Genomic DNA, 23,350 nt, shown 5'->3' with positions numbered 1-23,350 from the left:
CGTCTTCCCAAATCAGCTGATTTGGAAGTCGAGAGTTCCAGCGTTCAAGTCCTAGTAAAGCCAATTATTTTTACACGGATTTGAATACTAGATTGTGGATACCGGTGTTCTTTGGTTTCAATTAACCACACATCTCAGTATTGGTCGAACTGAGAATGTACAAGACTACACTTCATTTACACTCATACATATCATCCTCATTCATCCTCTTAGGAATTATCTAAACGGTAGTTACCGGAGGCTAAACAGGAAAAAGAAAAAGATGAGAATGGAATGCAATAATTACGTAATTAGTCCTGCATTTATTTTTTTCTTGCACTGGATGTGGGTAATTTGTCTTACAATGTTCTGTAATAAGATGCATTGTTTAAAATTATTACGAAATTTTCAGGAAGATTTTCATTAGTTTTTCTTCAGCCCATTTTAAATAATTATTTGCATTCATAGAGTAGTCTCCAGTTGTTGCAGTTCTTTCCGGGTTAATTATGAGTCCATAATAAATCCCATTTCACCCCCAACATGTATCATAATCAATCTACCACCTTTAGAATTGGAGTTAGAAGTCCTTCTCCTGAAGCATTCCTCCATGATTTTGTTAAGGTGTGATTTGACAAAATACATGTTTCATTAAGTTAAACAATTGCCTGTTTTGGTTCTGAATTTTTTGATCACATTTATGTACTGTATTCATTTAATCCTAATGTCATGATGTTCAATAATAAGTTAACAAGTCCTATTGTTTCAGTTTTTTTTCCCATTTGAAACTTAAATGTTGTAGTACTCTTCTTAGGCTTCTTTTATTCTCTGAGAATCCCATTGAATCTTTCAGACGTACAAGCAACTTTGGAATGGTGGGCAACTGTTTTTCTTTGAAATGAAATTCATTTACGGCCCTTCTCATTACACACTTGTCGAAATCATTAGGCCTGTAACTGGTTTGTCATTGATTTTAAATTATCCCTGTTTACTGAAAGAAGTAAATGCCTCTGATGGGTTTTCCTGTAATTATTTTAATAACTCCTTTTTCTGTTTTCCTTACTCTTTAAATTTTCAATCGTGATATTTCACATGCAGTTGTTGTTCTTTCTTGACACTTTTGAATTGGAATAATATGCTTGACATTTCCTGATTTTCCAAATTTACCTGCTTCTTCTTTCATGAATTCATATACATTATTAATTAACTCCTAAGCTTGCAAACTTAACTTTTTACAAGTTACAGTGAATTTAAGTTCATTAATCCTGCTTGCAACGACAGATCAAATAAAAATTTAACCTGAATCATAGAATGCTACTAAAAATCAAGAAAAGTAAAATGCAGCATTGGCAAAACACACTCAACAGATGAACAAAAATTACTGAACATTATTATTATTATCCAAAGCTTTCAACGTAAATGTATTCTGTAAATAGAATAAATATAATACTTGTTTTTATTTTGTATATAAGTTTTACTATCAATGTATGTCTTCACTGTTAGTCAGCTAATTAGAATAATTCATTTATGACAACTCATACTTACAAATTGTTTCATTTAAAAGGAAGTGTTGACTTTACTTTTATCAATTTTGTCTTCATCATTTATAATTTTTTATCGCAGGGATATAAAGTATCATAATTTAGATTTAGAAATACCTATAACATTTTTCAAAAATTATTACAACTGAAATAATTCAGGATAATTTTATTTTAATTGTAATTAATATTATAAAAATAAATTATTAAATTATACTTAACATTGATTTGGGATAACAATTCTTTGTCATATAAGATTTCCTTTTAATGTAAATTGTAAAATATTTGAAATTGAAATTGAATCATGAACAGATTTAGTTTTCTCTTTTGTAAACACTGAAACAAGAAATGTTTGTAGAATCATTGACATACAACATATTAGCTGCTTGACTATAAACTTTAGATTCCACGCCCCCTACGATACTTGTAAGCTTAAATTATAGAGCATCATTTCTTTATGAATTGTATAAAACTTAAAAAACAGTCATCTAGTAAATGATATTCTTTATTTCTGTAACAATCCTGTTTGCTGTTTATTTGGCATTATCTTTTTATTTTTGCCTGAGATAAAACAAAAACAAAACAGAAATATTAGTTTAATAATTAATTGTTAAAAAATTAAAAATCTAATTATTATGAGCATAACAAAACCCTGAAATTTACATAAAAATGTATATAATAAAAAGGTTTCTTATTAATACAAAAAGCATAAATAGGTAGTATTTCTAAGAACAATGAACTGTATCTTACAAATTAATTGATGGTTCACTTTGGAGGTTAAAGAGTATAAAGTAAAGAGAGAATGCAATCTCAATACTGCCTTTAATAAACTGGTTTTCAAAGATTATGAAATTAAAAAAATTGGTTGCAGTTTTTCTACATGTTTGCCATATATTAGTGGTGAATTACCACAGTAAAAATTACCATACTTATAATATAAAGAAAATTATATTTTTTTTTTATTAATAAAAACATTTGCTTCAATGATTTGTTATATAAAAAAAATTGTTAAATTCTTCTGACTTGATTCCTTGCATATTATAGTTGCAATTACTTTCAGAATACATGTAAAACAGCAATTTTGTTAAATAATACATGATAATTATTTAACTTAGTCGCCATTACCACTCTGCCAACTGTTATTTAGTTTAATGTATTCAGTAAACATTACTGTTTATTTCTGATTCTGCTGACAATAACCCCTCCTGCCAGTGTATTAAATGATTTTTGTCCTTAAAATTCTGATTTTTTTTTTTTTATTCTTTTCATAACTGAGTTTTAAGTTTATTAATTATATTTTTATTTTGGCCTTTTTATTTCTTTATTTTATATATATTGATCAAATTCGGTTTTATACCAAAATTAATTATAACAGAAGGATTTCAAGAAAACAGTAAAGCATGATAAACTAAATTTAAAATAGGGAAAAGTTGAATGAAATTTGGTGAACATGAATTGTACAGTGACAACAAGAGCCTTATAACACAATCCTTTATTATTTAAAACTATTTTGAATGTGAATCTGAAGAGATATGAACAGTTTAATTATTAACATGTCATCATTCTTATTTGATAGTACAGTAATTTATTTATATTTATATCAAATGCACAGACATATTTTTTGTCCAATTGAAACAAAAAGTTAATACATATATAATAAATTTCATAACTGTTAACAATACTTCACATTCTTGTAATTTGGTTATTCGTTGTATAATTTAATCTATAAAGATTAATAACCAATGTTCTACTTTGTCTAGGTATTCTAGGCAGAATCCTAAAACAAAAATAGTAAATATTGTTAATCTGCTTACTTCATAATCTAGTTTTAATAGCCATTAACAAGAAAAACATTATTTTTACTCGGTGAGAATTATTAATCAGTTCAAAACATATAGTAATTTATCTTTTTACTGTTTTTTGGGGTTTATGAGAATCTATTTAAAAAGTAAATTCTTTAAATAAAAAACATATTTAAATTGTTAACTAATTATCATTAGTAAAAGTAAAGGAATTAATAGTAACAATATAAAAGAAAATTAAAATATAAAATAATTAAAGCAAAAGCAAACAAAAATGAATAAATAAAACCATCACCCATAAAGCATTGTAAGAATTTTTATCTTACATTATTTTATAAAAAAAAACCTAAAAATAAAACATACTACACCATTGACAAAAATCCAAGATAAAAACAAAAGATTAACTTACAATACACTTTACATCCTGTAAAATTTGCTTCTGGATTGGTTGCAGCATGATGTTGGCTAAAAAATGGTGTTTATATTAATTAAATTTTCAAATAACTTATGACAACATACACAAAACTTAATAAGTTATAACCTTTTTTTTTTATTTTTGAAGTATTTTTAAACCACTTTCAAGGTCAGATTTTTATTTATAATTTGTAACAGTAAAAAAATCCATTAACATGGTGGGAATGTAGGGTGAAAGTACTGCTAATATTTTATAGGTTACTAGGGGTTACGTCTTCCCAAATCAGATGATTTAGAAGTCGAGAGTACCAACATTCAAGTCCTAGTAAAGTCAGTTATTTTTACATGAATTTGAATACTAGATCATGGATACCTATGTTCTTTGGTGGTTGGATTTCAATTAACCACACGTCTTAGGAATGGTCGAACTGAGACTGTACAAAACTACACTTCATTTACACTCATACATATCATCCTTATTCATCCTCTGAAGTATTATCTGAAAGGTAATTACTGGAGGCTAAACAGGAAAAATAAAAAGAAAGAGGTTACTAGAGGTTATGATCCTGATAATGGTCGTCATCCTTCCAGGGTAACTTGAAGTCACTATCACTTTGGACAAAAATAAACTAATTTCTTTAAATTAATTGAACATTCATACTTAATGCACATGAAACAATGCAAAGATATGACACTTACATTACAACATGTTATATTGATGACCAAGTATTCTTTAATGAAATAATTGCTGACATTCTTGAACAATATTATATTCAGATGACATGAGTGGTTTGTCATCATTATATTCCATAATTTATTTTAATAACATTATATGAACTTACATACAAAAAGACGTAACCACATACTTCTTTCTTTTGTGCTTTCCTGTAACATAAAAAAGTATTATAGAAGAAAGAAAAAGAATTATTATCCACACATCATCATAAATATCAAATGAAAAAAAGGTACAGCTAACTGTTTTAATTGTTTTGATATTTTAAACTACACATATTTTGTCTCCAGCTATATTTATACCAGATAGACAAATTGCAAACTCTACAGCAATTATATTCATTCTGTTCAAACTATAGTTTTACACATAATTGTCATTCAAATTTTTTATTCTTATTAATATTTCCAACATTAGACTGCATCAAATGAATGATGTAGAACCAAAAGAAATATATGAATGTTACTATTTTCTATTTGATCTAAAAGTAGTATTATTAATTTAATTTTTTAAGGATTATTTACTCAGATGATTCATTTATAAAATGAGTGAATTGTAAATAAATAAAGCTGCTAATGAAATTGACATTTTACTGCTACACAAGACACATTGTCCCATCTAAACAGCAGTGTTCCTTTCCTTCAGCAGATCTTTTATGCAGGTACAACTGCCCCTAAAATCCTCAATCGTCAGTATTTTTCCTGTATCATGTAGTCCTTTGACAGCTATGATATTTTTATCATGCATGCTATTTACATGGTCAGTTAATTTATAAGTGTTCATATTCTATATCTGTTTTCTTTTTAATATTATAACTTTTATCGCAAGTTTAATATATATATATATTTTTTTAATTAATGAATCATTATCAGTTACTAAAATACTATCAGTATCAGGTTATTAGGTACTACAACATCAAATAATGCATAACCTGATACAGTAGTTTAGTCACGGATGATGAATTTATGAATTTTAAAAGTCATTTATATAAATTGGTAAGTCTATATTAAACTTTCTACTTTGTTGTATTCATAAGGATAATTTTTTTTTATAATTATTAACTAAAACATATTAGAAAATATGTTCAATAAAAAAATATATATATATATATATTTATATATCATTATTAATATTAATAATTGAACTACTAGTATAGTAATAAAACAATTTATTAGAGAAAAATCTTCTGATCTTAAGATCACATTTAGTCTTAATTTTTAATCATTACTTAAATTATAAACTAAAATTTTCTTGATTTAACTGTTGTCTTGAACTGTTATAATTATTAATTCAGTGAGTGAGTGACATGTACATATAAAATAAATAAATATATATATATATATATTTTATGATATGTATTTTAAATGTTATCCACAAATTCAAATGCTTTATTTTTTACGATTTAAATTGTTAAATAATTTTATCTATCAATTATATAAAATTTAATTTTTATTATTAATATTTAAACAATATTACAAGTTGTTTTAAAAGTTTTAATAATTTTATAAGTAATTAGTTTTAGGTAATTACTTTATGGTTTATATAAATGAAAAAAGTGTTTTTTTTTATAAATATTATTAATTTAAAAAAAAGAAGGTTTAATAGTATTTCATAGTATCAGTAGAGAAAAGAATAATAACATACATTACATACAAAAGGTCTTTCTTGTGCAGTTTTTAGTAAAAATATTATATGCCGTTCTAATGTAAAACCTAATAACTATGAGGTACACAATTAACTCAAATTATCAAAAATGTAATAAGTAAGTTCAAACTATATTTGTCATTAAAATATACTTACAGTACTAAATATAGAAAAAATAAAATAATTTATTTTAAATAACCTTTGTGATTATTCTCAGTACTGGTGCTACTGTTTTCACAGTGCTGTTATATGTATATACTACGTAATATATTTTCCTTTATTGAAAACCTTTTAAATAATTTTTTAAAGTTTACTTGTATAGTTTGATTTGGACTTGTATTTAATAAAAAATTGTATTTTTACTTCAAATTATAAAACATATATTTTTAATAAATGTCGGTCTTAGATTCAATTTTTATTTACAATTTCCTAATATATAATTAAATTATATGCAGCAAATCAACTTGGGTACTTTTTTCTCTTTAAAATTTTCTTCAATTCAGAATTAAAAAGGAAATACTTAAATATTAAGTGGTTTTATTAATAGATTATTGCATAAATATTTTCTAAAATAATATATATTAATAATAATACTTATATTAATACAACATTATTAAAACAATAGTTATTCAGTCTTTTACATCATAACACAGAGGAAATTTTATTTCTTAAACAAAACAAAAATATATATATATATATATATATATGTAATTAAACTATTCATAACATATTTTGAAATGCTAATTTTTTTTTAATATTAATAAAAAATATCAGGTTTATTATCAATTTAGTCATTTTAATTGCATATAATTTCTTTTTAATACTTTTTATACTTTACTTTTCTATTTAAAATAATTAACCAAATCAGCTAAGTTTAAACATTCAATTAAAATAGGTAATTAAATTTATGATATATTTCTATTGCAGTATATGAAATGAAGGTAGATTTATATTATAAGATGTTTGGCTTTCTTTATGGTGAAAAGTTATTAATTGTAAATAATTAAATTAAGAATTTTTTTATAAAAACATTTTCATGGACATGACCCAATTAAACGATGACTGTTGAAATGGAGACACAAAAGATTTGTCTACTCTGTTTTATATATTTATTTGAATTATTTGTAACATTATTTTAATTGGTGTCATAATTAGAGGAATTTTGTAAAAATAATATATAGTTTTAATGAGATCATTAAATTATTTGTAGATTTAGAAACGGGAATTAATTTTAAATGTTGTTACTTATTTCTTATTTTGAATCAATATATGGACAAAACAAAACCTGTCTTGTACAATAGAGAATTATATTTTTATAAAATGTAATATTATTTGAAAATTTTCTTGAGTTCTGATTTTTTTTTAATTATTAAATTATAAAAATGAATAATAGAATTTAATTTTTTATAAAGTTGTCATGATGCCAATTTTTGTACACCAGAATGAAAAATTTATTGTTATAATTATTGTTGATATTATTATCATTGCTATAATTACTTTCTTTTATATTTCCCATATTGAAATACACTCTTCCTTTTTCCTTCTACAATATATGTATTATTATTTATAGATGCTTACTCATAAGTTCACTGTTTTAGAAATCTTTTATGTATGTAAATTTTTTAACATTCTGTTTTATGTATTAGTAAATTATAAATGTGTTCCCATATCACCGCAGTTATTTATGTTTTTTTTTTAAGGCAAAAGCAGTCCATACACACCGAAGTATTTTAAAGGAATTGTGGAAAATAATTACTTTTTATGGATTTTCTTTTAATTATTTTAGTATTTAATTTATGAAGTATTTGTATGGTTGTATAATTACATGTTTTTTATAAAGTATAAAATATTTTCTACTTTTAAACATTTTCATGTAAGTGATATAAATATTACTGTATATTAACTTTTATAATTAATCTTTTTGTATGTACTATGTAGATTTTTATTTTATTTATTTAATTATGTAATTAAGCTGCTTAATATGTCATTTACACATATCATAAGATTTCCATAATAATAATAATAGATTAGATGCAAATAATATTTAAGTTATTATTGCAAATTTTTCAATTTTTTCCTTGTAATTTTATGTTGTTATTTCTTCTGTTTTCGTTTTTATTTTTTAACACATTCTTATTTGTAGTGTCAGTGTTATCTTACTTGCAATTTATATAAATATCACAAGCTTCTTTATCATTCTTTATGAGTTTATTTTCTTTTGTTTTCAGTTTTACTCACTTTTTTTGTTTATTCACTGAAACAAAATAAATATTCTTGTGGTCATAAATAATTTAGTTTTATTGTTTAATAAAAGTGCTGTTTTATAAATTATAATTTATCAGGTAATAATATTACAGAAATACCAGAATTAAAGTAATTGTTTTTCAGGTTGCATGGGTTGGAGGTTCCAGTGGTAGTGGTACTGGTGGTGGAATTTCACTATCTAGACAAAACTCAATCGGTGGAGTTAGTTCCTCTAGCAGTATAAATAATCATCATCATAATAACCATAGTCATCACCACTTAAATAACAATAATCATCATCATCAAAATCATCATCATCATAATCATCAATTATATACAAATAATGGCAATCAGCATCCATCACCACAATTACTTAAGGTGATTGTTTTTTTTAATTGTAGCTATATAAAAAAATTTTATTTCACCCGTATATAGAAAACTAGATTTTCTGTATTAGTCTATCAGTCTTTTAAATCAAACTGATGCTTGTTTTTTCTAATTATATGCATGTCCTTTTCCTAAGCAAGCAATGTCTCACCATTCTGCACCCCTTAATACTGCTACTTTAACACACCTCATGATTCACTCCACCCCTTAATTTCTTTCAACTATAAAGTTAATAATAGTACTCTTACTATTATTTCTTCTATTATTTCTATTATTACCTTCTTGTATATTGACATCAGCATTTCACTTCCTTTTTTTGTGCAAATTGACTTTCAGAAATGTTTTGATACATGTAAATATATAAATTTTAACTATGAATTGAATTACACAATAGAGAAGGGCTTTTGTAATTAATGTATGTTTATAGGACCAAACAGAACTTATAATTTAAAAAAATAATCCAGTTCAGGAACCTGAATCCATACATTTAATATCCATCATTATTTTTTGTTTATTAAAATTATCAAGTAGAAAATATAAAAAATTAACACCTTTTTCTGATCAGCCTTCAGAACCATCGTTAAGGTATTACTTCAGAGTATGATATGTATCAATGTAAATGAAGTATAGTCTTCAACAGTCTCAGGTCAACCATTTCTGAGATGTGTGGCTTAATTGAAACCCAACCACCAAAGAACACCGGTATCCACTAGTATTCTAAGAAATAAACACTGCCTAAGTTTAGAAATTGCATTATAATTATAGTTAACTCCAGATGATCTTCAAGTGGATAATTTGCATATTTCTTTAAAAATTGTTTCTTATTTTACATTAATGTTAATGTTCATGGAACCATTTAAATAGAATTATTATGATTAACAAAGGTTAATTTTACTACGTTTACCTACAAGTAGGTAAACGTAGAAACTTGTAGGTAATCAAACTAGAAAGTAATAATGTTCTTTAAAAACTATATAAAATTTAAATAAATACAAGGTTAATGTAATCAAAGTTATGATAATTAATTACAACCAAGCAAAATTCAAGGTAAATAAACTTAAGAGAAAATAATAAGCAAACATAATGAATTTTCATTGATAAAACTTGTAATATTCTTGACTGGTAGTAAGTAGAATTAAAAGCCAATCATTTTTTTATGGGACATAATTGATTTGGAAAAACAAATAATTATCTTTTTTTACCCACCCGTAAGCTATTCTTTCTTTAAACAAAAAAAAGAAGAGTTTCATTGAGCATTTTTATATAACAGTTAACCCACCTGGTTAGTCTAGTGGTTAAACTCATCATCGCAAAATTAGCTGATTTTTGAAATCGAGAGTTTTAAGATTCAAGTCCTCATAAAGGAAGTTCCTTTTATATATATTTGAATACTAGACTATGGACACCGGTGTTCTTTGGTGGTTGGATTTCAGTTAATCACATTGGGAAGGCAATGGCAAACCAGCCGTAAAACCTGCTAGGAGAATTCTAATGACATAAACATCAACGCCTGTGGAATCACCAATGGTCGAACACGACTGAATGGCTAAATTTGATATAAGTTACTAAGTTCAAAAACAAATTTATTCACACTTTGTGAATACATAAAGAGAAAAATGTAATTACAGTGAGTGAGAGAGAGAGAAACTTATCAATGGATTTTCATGTCTTCTTACATGTTAATATTGTTTTAACACAGCAGTGGCAACCTTGGGGTATCACCATGACAATAAGTTACTTATCGCACATTAGGAATTAATATGCCAGCCTCCCTGGCACGAGTGATAGCATCTCAAGCTTTCATCCAGAGGTCTCTGGTTTGAATCCCGGTCAGACATGGGATTTTACGTAAGCTATAAAAATTACATTTCCTATTCCTATGCACAAGCTTTGAGTTTGTGTAGTTCATCAAGTAAAAATATATATATTGTCTCCCTCCTCTAAATGATTCTTTCAGTCACAGGTATCTTAGACTTTTCTTAATTAGATATAATATAATTTGTTTTATGAAGTAAAGTTCCAAACTACATCTTACTGTTTTTTTTTTCTCCTGTATCTTAAACTGTTTCTTGATCTTACTGTATCTTAAACTTGTTCACCGAAAATGTCTGTGAATAATTTAGAATTCTGATAATTTTGTAAATGTGTGTACAGATTGTTGAGAATCTTATAAAAATTATTACCATATTTTTAATTTTATTTTAATTTCAAAATAACAAAACAGAAAAATATGAATGATTTACTTACCAAATGTTAATTAAAATTTTTTCAGTATACTAAATCTTTAGAGAACTAGTATTAAAAACTTAACATATCAAAATTTAAAAAAAGTCTAGTTATAAAACATTTTCAATGATAAACTAATGTATTCACAGCCAATGAAACAATATGATTAAAATAAAATTTACTGTGTTAATTATTCTAGAAGTGTAACCTCCATAAGCAATCCATCACTCTGATAACTAATTTAGTAGTTCATAAATTTATGTTTATATTTCGAAGTATAATTTTTAAAGATGTTATTATCATTTAAACATTTAAAAATTATCATCTAAAATTTTGTAATTATTATATTGTTTTCTTTTAATTAGATGTACTGAATTGCATTTTTGGTAATACACAGTAACCATTTTTAAATGAGCTTCACAGAATGTGGTTTTAAACTATTCATTTGTTTTTCCAATACAAATATGATTATACTAGTTACATGTGATTCTATAGATTCCATATGTATCATGATTATTTATCTGGTTTGTTTAATTAATTACTGCTATTTCCATTTAAATATTTGTCAGTTTTAAACACAAAAATGTATTATTTTTATTAAAATTTTTAATTATTTTTCAGTCATGGTGTTGGGATATGTAAATAAAAATAAAATTTTTTAATAGATGTTAGAGAAGGCGTTATTATCTTTATTTAAATTATTTGATAATATTTTTTATTTTCTATTCCTAATGTGTGCTTTGCAATCCCTTCAACTTGTTCAGTAAACAAACCTGTGGCTTATCTAGTATTAAAATCCATACTCAAAGTAACTTATCTTTACTAGAATTTGAACCTCGGAACCATCGATTTCAAAAATCAGTTTTTAAATAATTAATTTGTGATGATGATTTTACCACTAGGCAACCTGATAGATTAGTTATACTTATCACAGTTTTTATGTATTTATCTTATTGATGAAATCAATGAAACAAATATTTTGTATAGTCATTTTTCTTTTGAAATTTAAAAATTCATTTAAATAACATTTGGTAAATGGACCATTTATACTTTCTCTCCTGATGGTAGTTCATTATTCTCTATTATGAAAAAATATAAAAACAGTGTGGCGTCATTATTAAGCACAATTTTAGTTAGAACTTACAATAGTACTACTACAGGAGAACTTAGAGTGTATATCCTATGAGTGCAAAGACATTAGGTTACAATGTTGGTTGGTAACAATAATGGAAGAGAATGCAGGAGTAGAACAGTTTGGCTTCAGGAAAGAGAAAGGACCAGTGATGAGATGCTATTGGGCTACTAAGGATGGTTGGAGAAAGATATTTAGACAGAGGAAAAGTAATGTGTCTATATTTCATACATTTAAAGAAAACAGAATGATGGGGTTTTTAAAGGTAAAAAAGTAGAAATGAAAGAGAGAAGATTAATTAAATAATTATGCACGAGATAAACAGCAGCAATAAAATTAAGTAAGAATATGACTGAATGGGTGGGCCTAGTTCAAGTGTTAGGCAAGGATATTGCCTCTCATTGACACTGTTGCACATTTATATTGAAGATATGATCAGGAACATATTAAAAGTAAGAGAAGAAGGAATAAGTATAGAAAAACAAAAAATAGCATGTATAATTTTTGCTGATATGGTAATTATAACTGATGGCACATATATACTTAAAAAATTGTTAACAGTCCTGGAAGAAATAAGGAAAATAAATATAGGAAAAACTAAAGTAATGAGAGTAAACAACTAAAAAGATTTGTTGATAAGAGCAAATGAAGAAAGAATAGAAAAAGTAAAAAATTAGAAATATTTGGGGACTGTAGGGACAGAGACACAATGAAAATAAAAGGAAGGATAACAATGGCAAAGGAAGCTTTGAATAAGAATATGAAATTACTATATTGTAAACGTTTGAACTTAGAGTTAAGAAAGAGGTTAGCCATAAGTTATGTATGGAGTTTCTTGTAAGAAATTGAAGCATGGATGATGAGGAAGAAGAAGATGGATTAGACTGAAGATGTTGAGATGTGGATATGAAAAGGATGGAGAAAATAAGATGCACGGATAAAGTAAAGGATGAGGAAGTAATGATCAAAAAAGAAAAAGTACTTTTGCAGGAAGAACACTAAAGAAACGTAAACTGAATAGGACATGTGGTTAGAGAAAGTAAAATCTTGACAACTGTTTTGGAAAAATTAATAGAAGAATAAAGGAAATGAGGAAGAAGAAAGATGAAGTTAATAAATGAGTTGAAGATTTGAAATTATAAAGAGAGAAGGAGAAGACTTGTTCTAGAATTGGAAGGAATAGGGGTGGCATTTGGAACCTGTCACCAAGCAGAATACCAAATGATGACAGTATTGTAATGTCAGTTAATTTGAAAACAATTATTATTTAATGAAATGTAATTAAGTAATATATCCTTCTTTATACTTAATTAGTTAATGTACTCAATTTGTCATAGATCAAGAAGCAAACTATTTTTTTTTTTTGTTATGAAACCATACCTGTATTATTCACTTAATGACTTGGTTTTTGTAGTAGGGTTTATCTTCCTATTAATTTTTTTAACATTTTCTGCTGATTAGGGGAATTGCCTGACCAATTCATTCTTCTCATACTATGGCATAACATTAAATTTTCTTTAAACATTCCTTTCCCAATGAAATTGTATTTTAAGTTGTATGATAACCTTTACCTGCATCATTTTGATGTAATAACCACTTTTCAATGTACCAGCCATAAATTTCATAAAGTTATGAAATTTAAAATTTAGAAATTTCAATTTAGATTCATTCCTGTTTTTTTATTGTTTTTGGTTGGGATTATCTACTCAAACAATGTTTTAGCCCACATAGCCTTTTTTACACATTGATTATGTTTTAGCTAACTGGTGGTACCCTTTTCAACTACAGGTAATCTGCATCAAACAGTTAATATACAGTAATTTATTCCATTGGTTGCTAATGCTTTAATAATTTTAATTCAGACAATAAAGGATTAATTTTACTTTCTCTTACTTAAAACTGGTCCTGTGATGAACTAGGATTTTTCTATTGCCATAGTGCCCCCATGTTAAAAGGAACCAGTTTCTTTCAACCATTTTTGAATAGTTTTCACAGAACCAAAGTCAAAACCAGACTCAAAAACAATTTGTTGTTTTAATAGTGGTATGCTTTGAAATGGAAACAATTTTTAACCATTTTCTTGCGGTTACATCTATTATTTTATATTCAATTAACAAAGGTCTGAAAACATAAAGTTGGGTGTAGTCAAGTAGTGTAGGCACAATATAATAAAAAATTTTTTAAAAATCCCTTCTTCAGATTAAAATACATTATTGAAATATTATGAATCAAGATTTTTAAGTATTATCAAAAAATATACTCTTCTTATTGGCAGATATTTGTGGGGAGGGTATCAAAATGATTCATCAGATTTCAATATGCTTTATTTTTTTTTTCAATCTGATGTAGACCCCGCATGGCTTAATTGCAGTTAATAAAAGTTATAATTACTGCAGTTAATAAAAAATCCAAAATCAATTTTTTTTGGATTTTGGGCTTTTTGAACACTTTTGGTTCAGTCAATTGCAAACAAAAGAGGAAGTGCACAACTAGATGTTACAACAATCCTAAATCCCGAATTCAACATCCTATGACTAATTGTTTTTGAGTTATGCAAGATATATACGTACGTACAGACGTCACACCGAAACTAGTCAAAATGGATTCAGGGATGATCAAAATAAATATTTTCATTGAAATCTGAAAACCGAAATTTTTCATAATCATAATACTTCCTTTACTTTGCCAAGGTAGTAAAAATGAACATTCAACTTTGCAGTGAATTATAAAACACATTTCAATAAAAACTTTACTTACAATTTTCATAAATGCTCATATTGCCTCCTTCAGATGCACAGAATACATCTACACAATAGTTAGACTTGTCCCTTAGTTGAACATTCATATCTGGTGTTATACAGCAACCATTGTTATGCAATTTCACAGTTCATGTGCAGTTGCTGGAGAAGGGCCACATTAAATATAATCTTTCATAAACCTCCTCTAGGAAAAATTACAGACATTGAGATCAGGCAGTCTTGGTGGTCATTGGTGAAATGCCAAATCAGTAAGCCCCTTCCAGCCAATCCATCATTCTTAAGAAATGTTCAAACTTTCATGTACCATTGTGGTTGTACTCTGTTCTGCTGGAAAATGAATTCATCAGAATTTTCTTGAAACTGCGAGAAGACCCTGTTAGTAACACTTCTAGATCTGTGATTCCTGTAACAGTGTTTCCCATAAAAAAATTACATACTGTAAACCTTTATTTTAGGAAAAACCACAGAAATCATTGACTTTTGGAAAATCTCTCTCATGCTCAACTGATGCATGTGGCGATTCTGATTCTCATATCCTTACAATGTGGCAGTTCACTTGGTTTAAAGTGAACTGCCACATCAAGTTCACCTTTATACCAAGTGAACTGTACCACTTTGTACCAACTGAACCCTGTATAGGCTAATTCTTGACTTATGTGATGAGTGGATTTTCCCAGACTACATATAAAACTCAGTAGGATGCATTCAACATCTTCATCCATACACAAAAGCGTCTCGAAACATCCTGTTTCTTGAAACTGTTGGTGCAATGCCAAATGAGCAAATGAGCATTAGATATGCTAATAATAATACATGAGGCTATTAGCCCTGAGCATTATTAGGTATTACGAACAAAAATCACACTGCACAACTGTCATGTTGTCATGGACTCACAATTGAGTCAATAAGCAAAGAAACAGAATGCTTTCTGTTGCAGAGTCATCATATTAATCAAACTGAATGGAGGTAGCTGCTGGAAACCAAGTGAAACTTTAAAATCCCTCTCTTTTATGTTATATGTTTTTTTGTTAGCTGGTGAATGGTTCTGAAGTTAAAGCCTTTTGAAATCAGATGAATCTTCAATAAAATATAACAATCTTGCAGACAAGCAAGTAAATCCATCACACTTAGATCTACAATGTTTATTTAAATTTTTTTTTTTTAACTGGAAGAAATCTTCTAGTACCTTGCTTACATTAAAATATAGGTTTTGAAAGAAAATTTATTTCAAACAATAAATTGTTTATATTAAAAGATAATAAAATAATTTTAAAAGTCTCATTTTATTAACTTCTTAACTGACAAATTTTCTGTTCCACGGCCATCTTACTATTGTGTTAGCATGACCACACCACCTAGTATTTTTACTCCACACAAATATAAAAACTAACACATTTCATATCTTACACATTGTCCTTTCTCATTTTCTTCAATTTTTAAGTTACATTATTTTTGTTTTGTGTTTTATATGATATGGATTGCTAAGTTAATTATTTACAAAAAAATGTCAAAAACATGCAGTACACTGCATTCAGCATTTCTAACTTTTATTATATACGGGCTCTAATTTACTGAATAAAGTTTGGACTATTGGAATATGCATTATTAAATTTGATTATTAATTGTAAATATGGAGATTACAAACAGAGACAAAAAGTACAGAAAGTAAATGCATGCATGCATGACCATCACCACAAGTCAATTTTTATTATAATTGTTTTGAATGTAAAAGCCTGATTCAAGTCTTAATTAATTTTAATTCCAATATTACTAGTAAATTTTCCTCATTGGTCATAATAATTTGTAGTAATTAAACTGAAATTATACAAGACCAGCTGCCAAATCTGTAATGGAGATTACTTGCTTGTGTTGAAGCAATGCATTCTCAAATAAAATAATTTGTTTATAGATTTTATCATGTATTAGTAAAAATTCACAGGTACATTCTGCACCTGTCCAAAATGGAGTATTTTGTCTGTGTAGGTATGATTGGAAATCTTGAATGTAAGGATTTGGCTGACAAAATAAAACTTAGGACCACAGTAAATTCAGAAGTTTATTGTGAAATACTGAAGAAGTTTTAGAGATCAACCCAAAATAAAAAGTGTTCACATAAGTTGCTCTTCTTCTGTATGACTATCCGTTTATCCATAAAACTTTACTTTTGAATAGTTCAAATGGCTGATTTTTAGTCATTTTCCTTAGAGCCTAGTCTTGGCACAAAGGACTACATCACTTCAAGGTGCAGGTCTAGCTGGCTAATATCCAGCATTTTATGAAACCAATGATGATTTCATTGATTTTATAAAATGAATGGCTGGGTACCCACTTTTTTTATAAGGGTCTCAAAAGGCTATTGCTGCAGCATATCTGAATGAGAGTGGGGAATGTGTAGAGAAGCTATAAATATCTTAATTCTTTTTCTATAACTGATTTTTTTCTTTTTTTCCCAATAAATCAGAAATGAAGTTCTGATTTCAAAAAAACTTTATTAGTCAATGACTTGATTTAGCAGTATTGTTTTTTTTATCGCATATAACTCATTTTCATGATTACATTTTAAACTTATTATTTAGCTTACTTATTTATTTATTTAATAATTTTTTAAAATATGAAATTTAATTATTATGATACCATTTATAATTTGAATAAGAAAGATGAAAAGTTACAAATTGCATTTGAATTTTGCCAATTTTTCTGTTATGAGAAAAAAGAGGGCTGTTTTACTATGAACAATCAAATTCCATAGTTAGTTTGCATTGTAGCTAATAGTTTGTTTTTCATTTTTCATAGTGTTTTTAGTGAAAATAAAATGGCCAAATCATTAATGTACATTAATTTTAATTATGATTTTATTTATATCCTAAATAACTAACTGGTAAATATGAAAAACAATATCTGTTTTAATTGCTTCAATTGATTTTCCTACTCTGGGTCAGCTAGTTATAATTTTTCTCAAGATATAGTCAATATGATTCCAATTCAAGATTGTGATGCGTTTTTTTAGAATTTATAACTATTCATATAATTCATTTTTATAAAGTTATATTTTCAATTTTTTAAATAATTTTAACAAAAAAAAAAGGAAAAGCTAATAATTTTAAAATCATTGATATTTAAAAACTGCAGTCAAGTAACTTGGATTGAACTGACAGTTATTTATCTACATCATGTGCTGCTGACATTTTGTATTCATTTAATCAGAAAGATCATGTGGAAAACTTTAGGAAACGTTGTAATTTATAATTGTTTTATTGTTTGGAAATAGTTGTATAAAACAGGTACAAGCTCAAAATTCTAAAAAGATAAACATTTGTGATTAACTTGCTATAATAAAAAATTCTTAATTTTTGCTAAATATTATAAAATTCTACAAAGTATTTAGATAAATTATAAGAAAAGTGTAAAAAACCATATTATTAACTGCAACTGCTGGTGTTCACAACTAAATAGTTTTGTTTGGATAGTTTAAACACAAATAATAATCTTGTTTTCTTCAGTGGTATAATACATCTGAAATGTCACAAGTGGTTTGACAATTTCAGATGTATTTAAACATTTAAAATATGCTGATAAATGCTGTAAGCCTTCTTTCACACATCAATTAGTCACTAATTAAAAATTGTCAAAGCAAGAAGTGTCAAGGAGTATAATAAATCAATTGAGATTTATTTTCAATGGAGGGATCAAACTTGAAATTTTTACTAGATTTCAGTGACAGAAGAGAATGAATGTTGTCACAGAAAAAAATTTACAATTGAGCAAAAGGCTTATGAAGAATGACATTTATAAAAAAATGTCCTTATTATTCAGCAACTGAGACACTTGTTATCTCTGACAAAATTTTAAAAACTGAATATGATTGTTTTGATCAGTCACCAAATTAATGCTGTCAACTGTCACAAAAGTTAAAAATTAGTGCTGGGAGCATTGAGGAGATTCTGCAAATTAAATTATAATAAATAAAAGTTATAGAGTATGGTTTCCTCATACTTATGTCAGAATTCAAGGTAAAACAATTAGTGGGAATGGCACAACTTCTTCCATATTTTAAAAGAGAAGAAAATTATTTGAAGTCTGATGAGAATGGTTCAAACTTTTAATCCTAAAGCAAAGATAGCAGTTATGCATTGGAAACATATCAACTCCTCTAAAGAAAACATTAAAAGTTTCTTGCCAGAGTCAAAGATATTATTTAGAAGATTTCCTTACCATTGAAAAAGATATCTGTGTATAGTATTATTTAAAACTGTTGTATGAAAATTGAACTCACTCCAATTTAGAATAAAAGTAATTCAACATTCACATTGTTCCTTCGCAGCAGTGTTCTTCATCATATCACTCCTTTAATGATTCTGATTCTTGATCAACTTAGATAGAATGTTCTACCTTTTTTAACTTAAAACCATTGACTTAGATGCATATGATTAGTTATTTGGACCACTGAATTTTAAGAAACAAAAAATCCAAAAATGTTGATGTTATATAAAACTGGTTTGAAAATTAATGAAAAGGCTCTTTGAGGCAAGAATTAAGAAACGTTCACATTGATGGAATAAGTATGTTATGTTGAAAAGGATTGTGTAACAAATTTTGATTATTTCATTAATACAATTTATAGAATAAAATTCTAATTTATATTGCACAACTACCCTTGCAGTTTCAATGGAAGAACATAAATTTACGTGTGCTGTCATTTCTATATTAGTACGTGGTTATTAGTACTGGATATAAGCTTGGGCATGTACTTTTCCAATATCTATTGGAATGATTACTATTAGATTTTGAAATTCAAGCAAGAGCCTTGAAATAAAAAATTTAACAAATCATTTGCTTGTTTTTTTATAGATTTTTTTTTTAATGGCAGGTTTTAACACTCTAGTAGTTTTATCATAGATATTTTTCAAATATATTTTTTTTTCCAGAAAATGTGATTAACGGTGTTCTTACAGAAATTTTTATGTCAGATCAAAGAAAATAAAGTAGGTCATCATTTAATGCAATTGACAGGAATGGTACTATTAAAATAATTATTTCAAATTTAGCCATTACAAAATTGATTTTGTTTACAGGTTGGACATAATGGTCAGACTCACAACATACCTACCAGAAGAGATTCTGCTCTTGTAGTTAATATGGAAAGATATAGTAAACCTGTAAATAAACTTACCGATTGTCCTCCATCCCCTCTTCCAAAAGTACACAGAATCCTGCCTGAATCTATTGAGAGAAGAGATTCATTAATAATTCCGGAGGCAACACCTGAAGATGAACAAACAACTCCTACTGAATTACCACAAAAAGTGTTCTTCTTTTTTGAACCAAAAGGTTGCCTAAAAGAAAGAGATGATTACTCATTGTATCTCTTTCATCCGAGCAGTCCGTAAGTAATTTATTTATTTATTTTTCTTTAAATTAAAATTAACTTTATAATTTTGTATAACATTACATTTTTCTGGTTGTTATATGATAACTATTTATTTAAATGATAATTTCTGGACATATTTAAAAAACATTTTTACTAATATAGATAATTTATTCGTCATCAGAATTTTAATTTCTACTTATTTCATGAGTATATCACCACTGCATAAATGATAACGTTTTTAAGTTTACTAATTAGAATTTAAATGTAGTGTATATTTATACATATTCAATTTTATATTGAAGAATCTGTTTTCCAAGGTATCTCCATCATCAGTCTTTTTATAAAGAATATTAATTTTTAAAAATTACACTAATCAATACAGTAAAATAAAGAGATAAAAAATTTGAAATAGGTATGAACTTCAACAAAATTTTACATGTAATTCAATTACATGTACTTGTAACAGAATTAAAAACTTGTATAACTCCATGAGAGAAATGCAGTATTAACACATTCAGTGTATGCTTAAGCTGAAGTCTCATAGCTCTAAAATTATGAATTATTTATTACTATAATAAGTAATGGAACATTAGGTAACAGTTTAGTAGTTTAATAAATCTCTAGTGATTACAGTATGCATTTGGCTTTAGAATTATGTCGAAAGTTCAGTTTAATCATGGTTCTGTTGCACAGTAGACACTATACTTGTGCAGTATGGTTTTCAGATCTGATTCAATCAGCTTATGATCTGATTCATAGGCAGCTTAACATAAGCCAACCCCCCCCCCCCCAAATCACAAGATCTTATGCCAAGCCTAACAGAGAATATGATAAGAGAGAGGTTTCCATTTTTCTCCTTCATTGAGATTTGTTTATCAACATCCAAAACCCACAAAGTAATGCTTAGTCTTAAAAGTGATACCTTCACTCTGTTCACTAATGGTCATTGACCATAAAATAAATATCATTATCTCCTCAGAGAAAATATATTTCATTAGTACTGTACATACTTCAGATGCTTTTCATATGTCACAGCATAAGAAAGATTTGCACAAATAATGTAAAGATCAACTCAGTGTTCTTTCTGAGAAGGAAATTTTGTATTCCATTCATAGGAGAAAAATATACTAACTGAAAACTCAATCTTCTTCTTTCAATATAAGACTGATAATTCTATAATCTGATGGTTTCACTACTCCTGGAATATCTCAAGGAGGAGTATCATGGCAATTAAACCATTGAAATATGAATAAAACACCAATAGCTGAAACCATATTTATTAAATTAGTTCCTGTAGATGACTAAAGTTAAACATTGAATGCAGTGTTGCTACAAATTGTTGACAGTTTTTAACAGCTAATTATTACAGTAACTAATTCCACTTAGAATAAAAGTATAAATAAGATTGTACATTGCCAGAACCTAGCAAAATCCAGAGTATAATATCACACAAGACATCATTACAGATAGGTTAATTGTTTATATCTTTTTACACCTATATTAAAACCTACACTTCTACTGTGATGCTTTTATTTTGCTCACCCAACAATTGATGATTGTCTATTAATGATTAATTACTTGTCTGTTTCAGTTTTTCCTATTATAATATTGAAATAAGACCCACCAGGTTGGTCTAGTGGTGAACGCGTCTTCCCAAATCAGCTGATTTGGAAGTCGAGAGTTCCAGCTTTCAAGTCCTAGTAAAGCCAGTTATTTTTACACGGATTTGAACACTAGATTGTGGATACCGGTGTTCTTTGGTGGTTGGGTTTCAATTAACCACACATCTCAGGAATGGTCGAACTGAGAATGTACAAGACTACACTTCATTTACACTCATACATATCATCCTCATTCATCCTCTGAAGAATTATCTAAAACGGTAGTTACCGGAGGCTAAACAGTAAAGAAAGAAGAAGTATATTGAAGAATAAGAAGTATATTGAAGAAGAAGAAGTATATTGAAATAAAAATCATTACTAATATTATTAAAAAGAATAATCATTTGTGATTGATAAGTTTTTACTATTCTTAGTTTAGAATTTTATTGTTTTTTTTTTTACAGGTTTAGACAAGCTTGTGCTAGATTTGTTGGACAAAAATGGTTTGATAATGTTGTACTTATGTTTATTGCTTTAAATTGTATTACACTTGCTATGGAAAGACCTAACATTCCTCCAGACAGCAAAGAACGTCTCTTTCTTTCAACTGCCAATTACGTCTTCACTGTTGTATTTGCTGCTGAAATGTTTGTTAAGGTAAATTAGACCTAAATATGTTCTATTTATTATTACAATTCTTTCTCTAAGGTTTGAAAAATTTGAAAATTAACATAAAAATTTTAATTTTACCTGAGGAATACAAATTCCTCAAGTAAATTTGTATTTAAATGTGAATTTGTATTTAAAAATTATAAAATTTTTAAATACAAATCCATGTATATATTCCATGGTTTTTAGTCATTTGTAATTTTATATTTACCCACCGTTTTTGTCTAATGATTAAACTCATCATCGTAAATCAGCTGAGTTTGAAGTTGAGAGTTCTCATATTTGAATCCTAATAAAAGCAGTTTCTTTTATTCAGATTTGAATATTAGATCATGGATTGCCAGTGTTCTTTGGTGGTTGGGTTTCAATTAACTCACATTTCAGGTATGGTTGGCCTGAGTCTGTACAAGCTTAAATTGAAATATTCTGATCTTTTATACTCTTGTTACTTCTATAAATTAATATTTGATTAATAATAAATTAATAAAGAAGTAAAATAACATAATTTAGCATTACATATTTTTGTATTATTTTTATTGTTATTTATTATTAAAGAAATAGTTATAATACTTTCTTAATTAAAATTTCTTTGTTAATGTTTTTATTGTAATCAAAAAAAAATTGTTCAATGATCAGAATCGGTCACTATAATATCAATTCTTTATTCTTATTAGATCATATTATTCCATTTCATCTGTTCATCATTTCTTCAATCAAGATTGTCACTAGATATTTTATTCTCCACTGAATAGAACCTAGCATTGGGTATATAAGGTGTAATTGCACAGTCATTCATAACTCATAAATGAAAAGAGATAGTTAAATAAAACAAATATGGCATAAAAGTGCATTATATTGCT

At 26.9% G+C, this 23,350-nt stretch overlaps 1 protein-coding gene across 1 annotated transcript in view; it reads left to right on the top strand.

Annotated features, from left to right (window-relative positions):
- The window catches only part of Ca-alpha1T (Ca[2+]-channel protein alpha[[1]] subunit T), a 276,487-nt gene that overhangs the window by 217,631 nt on the left and 35,506 nt on the right, over positions 1 to 23,350 (top strand). The window contains exons 23-25 of the mRNA XM_075375644.1: positions 8,493 to 8,726; positions 19,925 to 20,235; positions 22,286 to 22,478. Of these exons, the coding sequence (XP_075231759.1) occupies positions 8,493 to 8,726; positions 19,925 to 20,235; positions 22,286 to 22,478 (738 nt within the window). The remainder of the gene's footprint in view (positions 1 to 8,492; positions 8,727 to 19,924; positions 20,236 to 22,285; positions 22,479 to 23,350) is intronic.

This window comes from Lycorma delicatula, chromosome 9, assembly GCF_047948215.1.
Source record: "Lycorma delicatula isolate Av1 chromosome 9, ASM4794821v1, whole genome shotgun sequence".
Classification (NCBI taxonomy): Eukaryota; Metazoa; Arthropoda; class Insecta; order Hemiptera; family Fulgoridae; genus Lycorma; species Lycorma delicatula.
The sequence above is the reverse complement of the archived record's forward strand: the minus strand, read 5'-3'. Positions and strand labels throughout refer to the sequence as shown.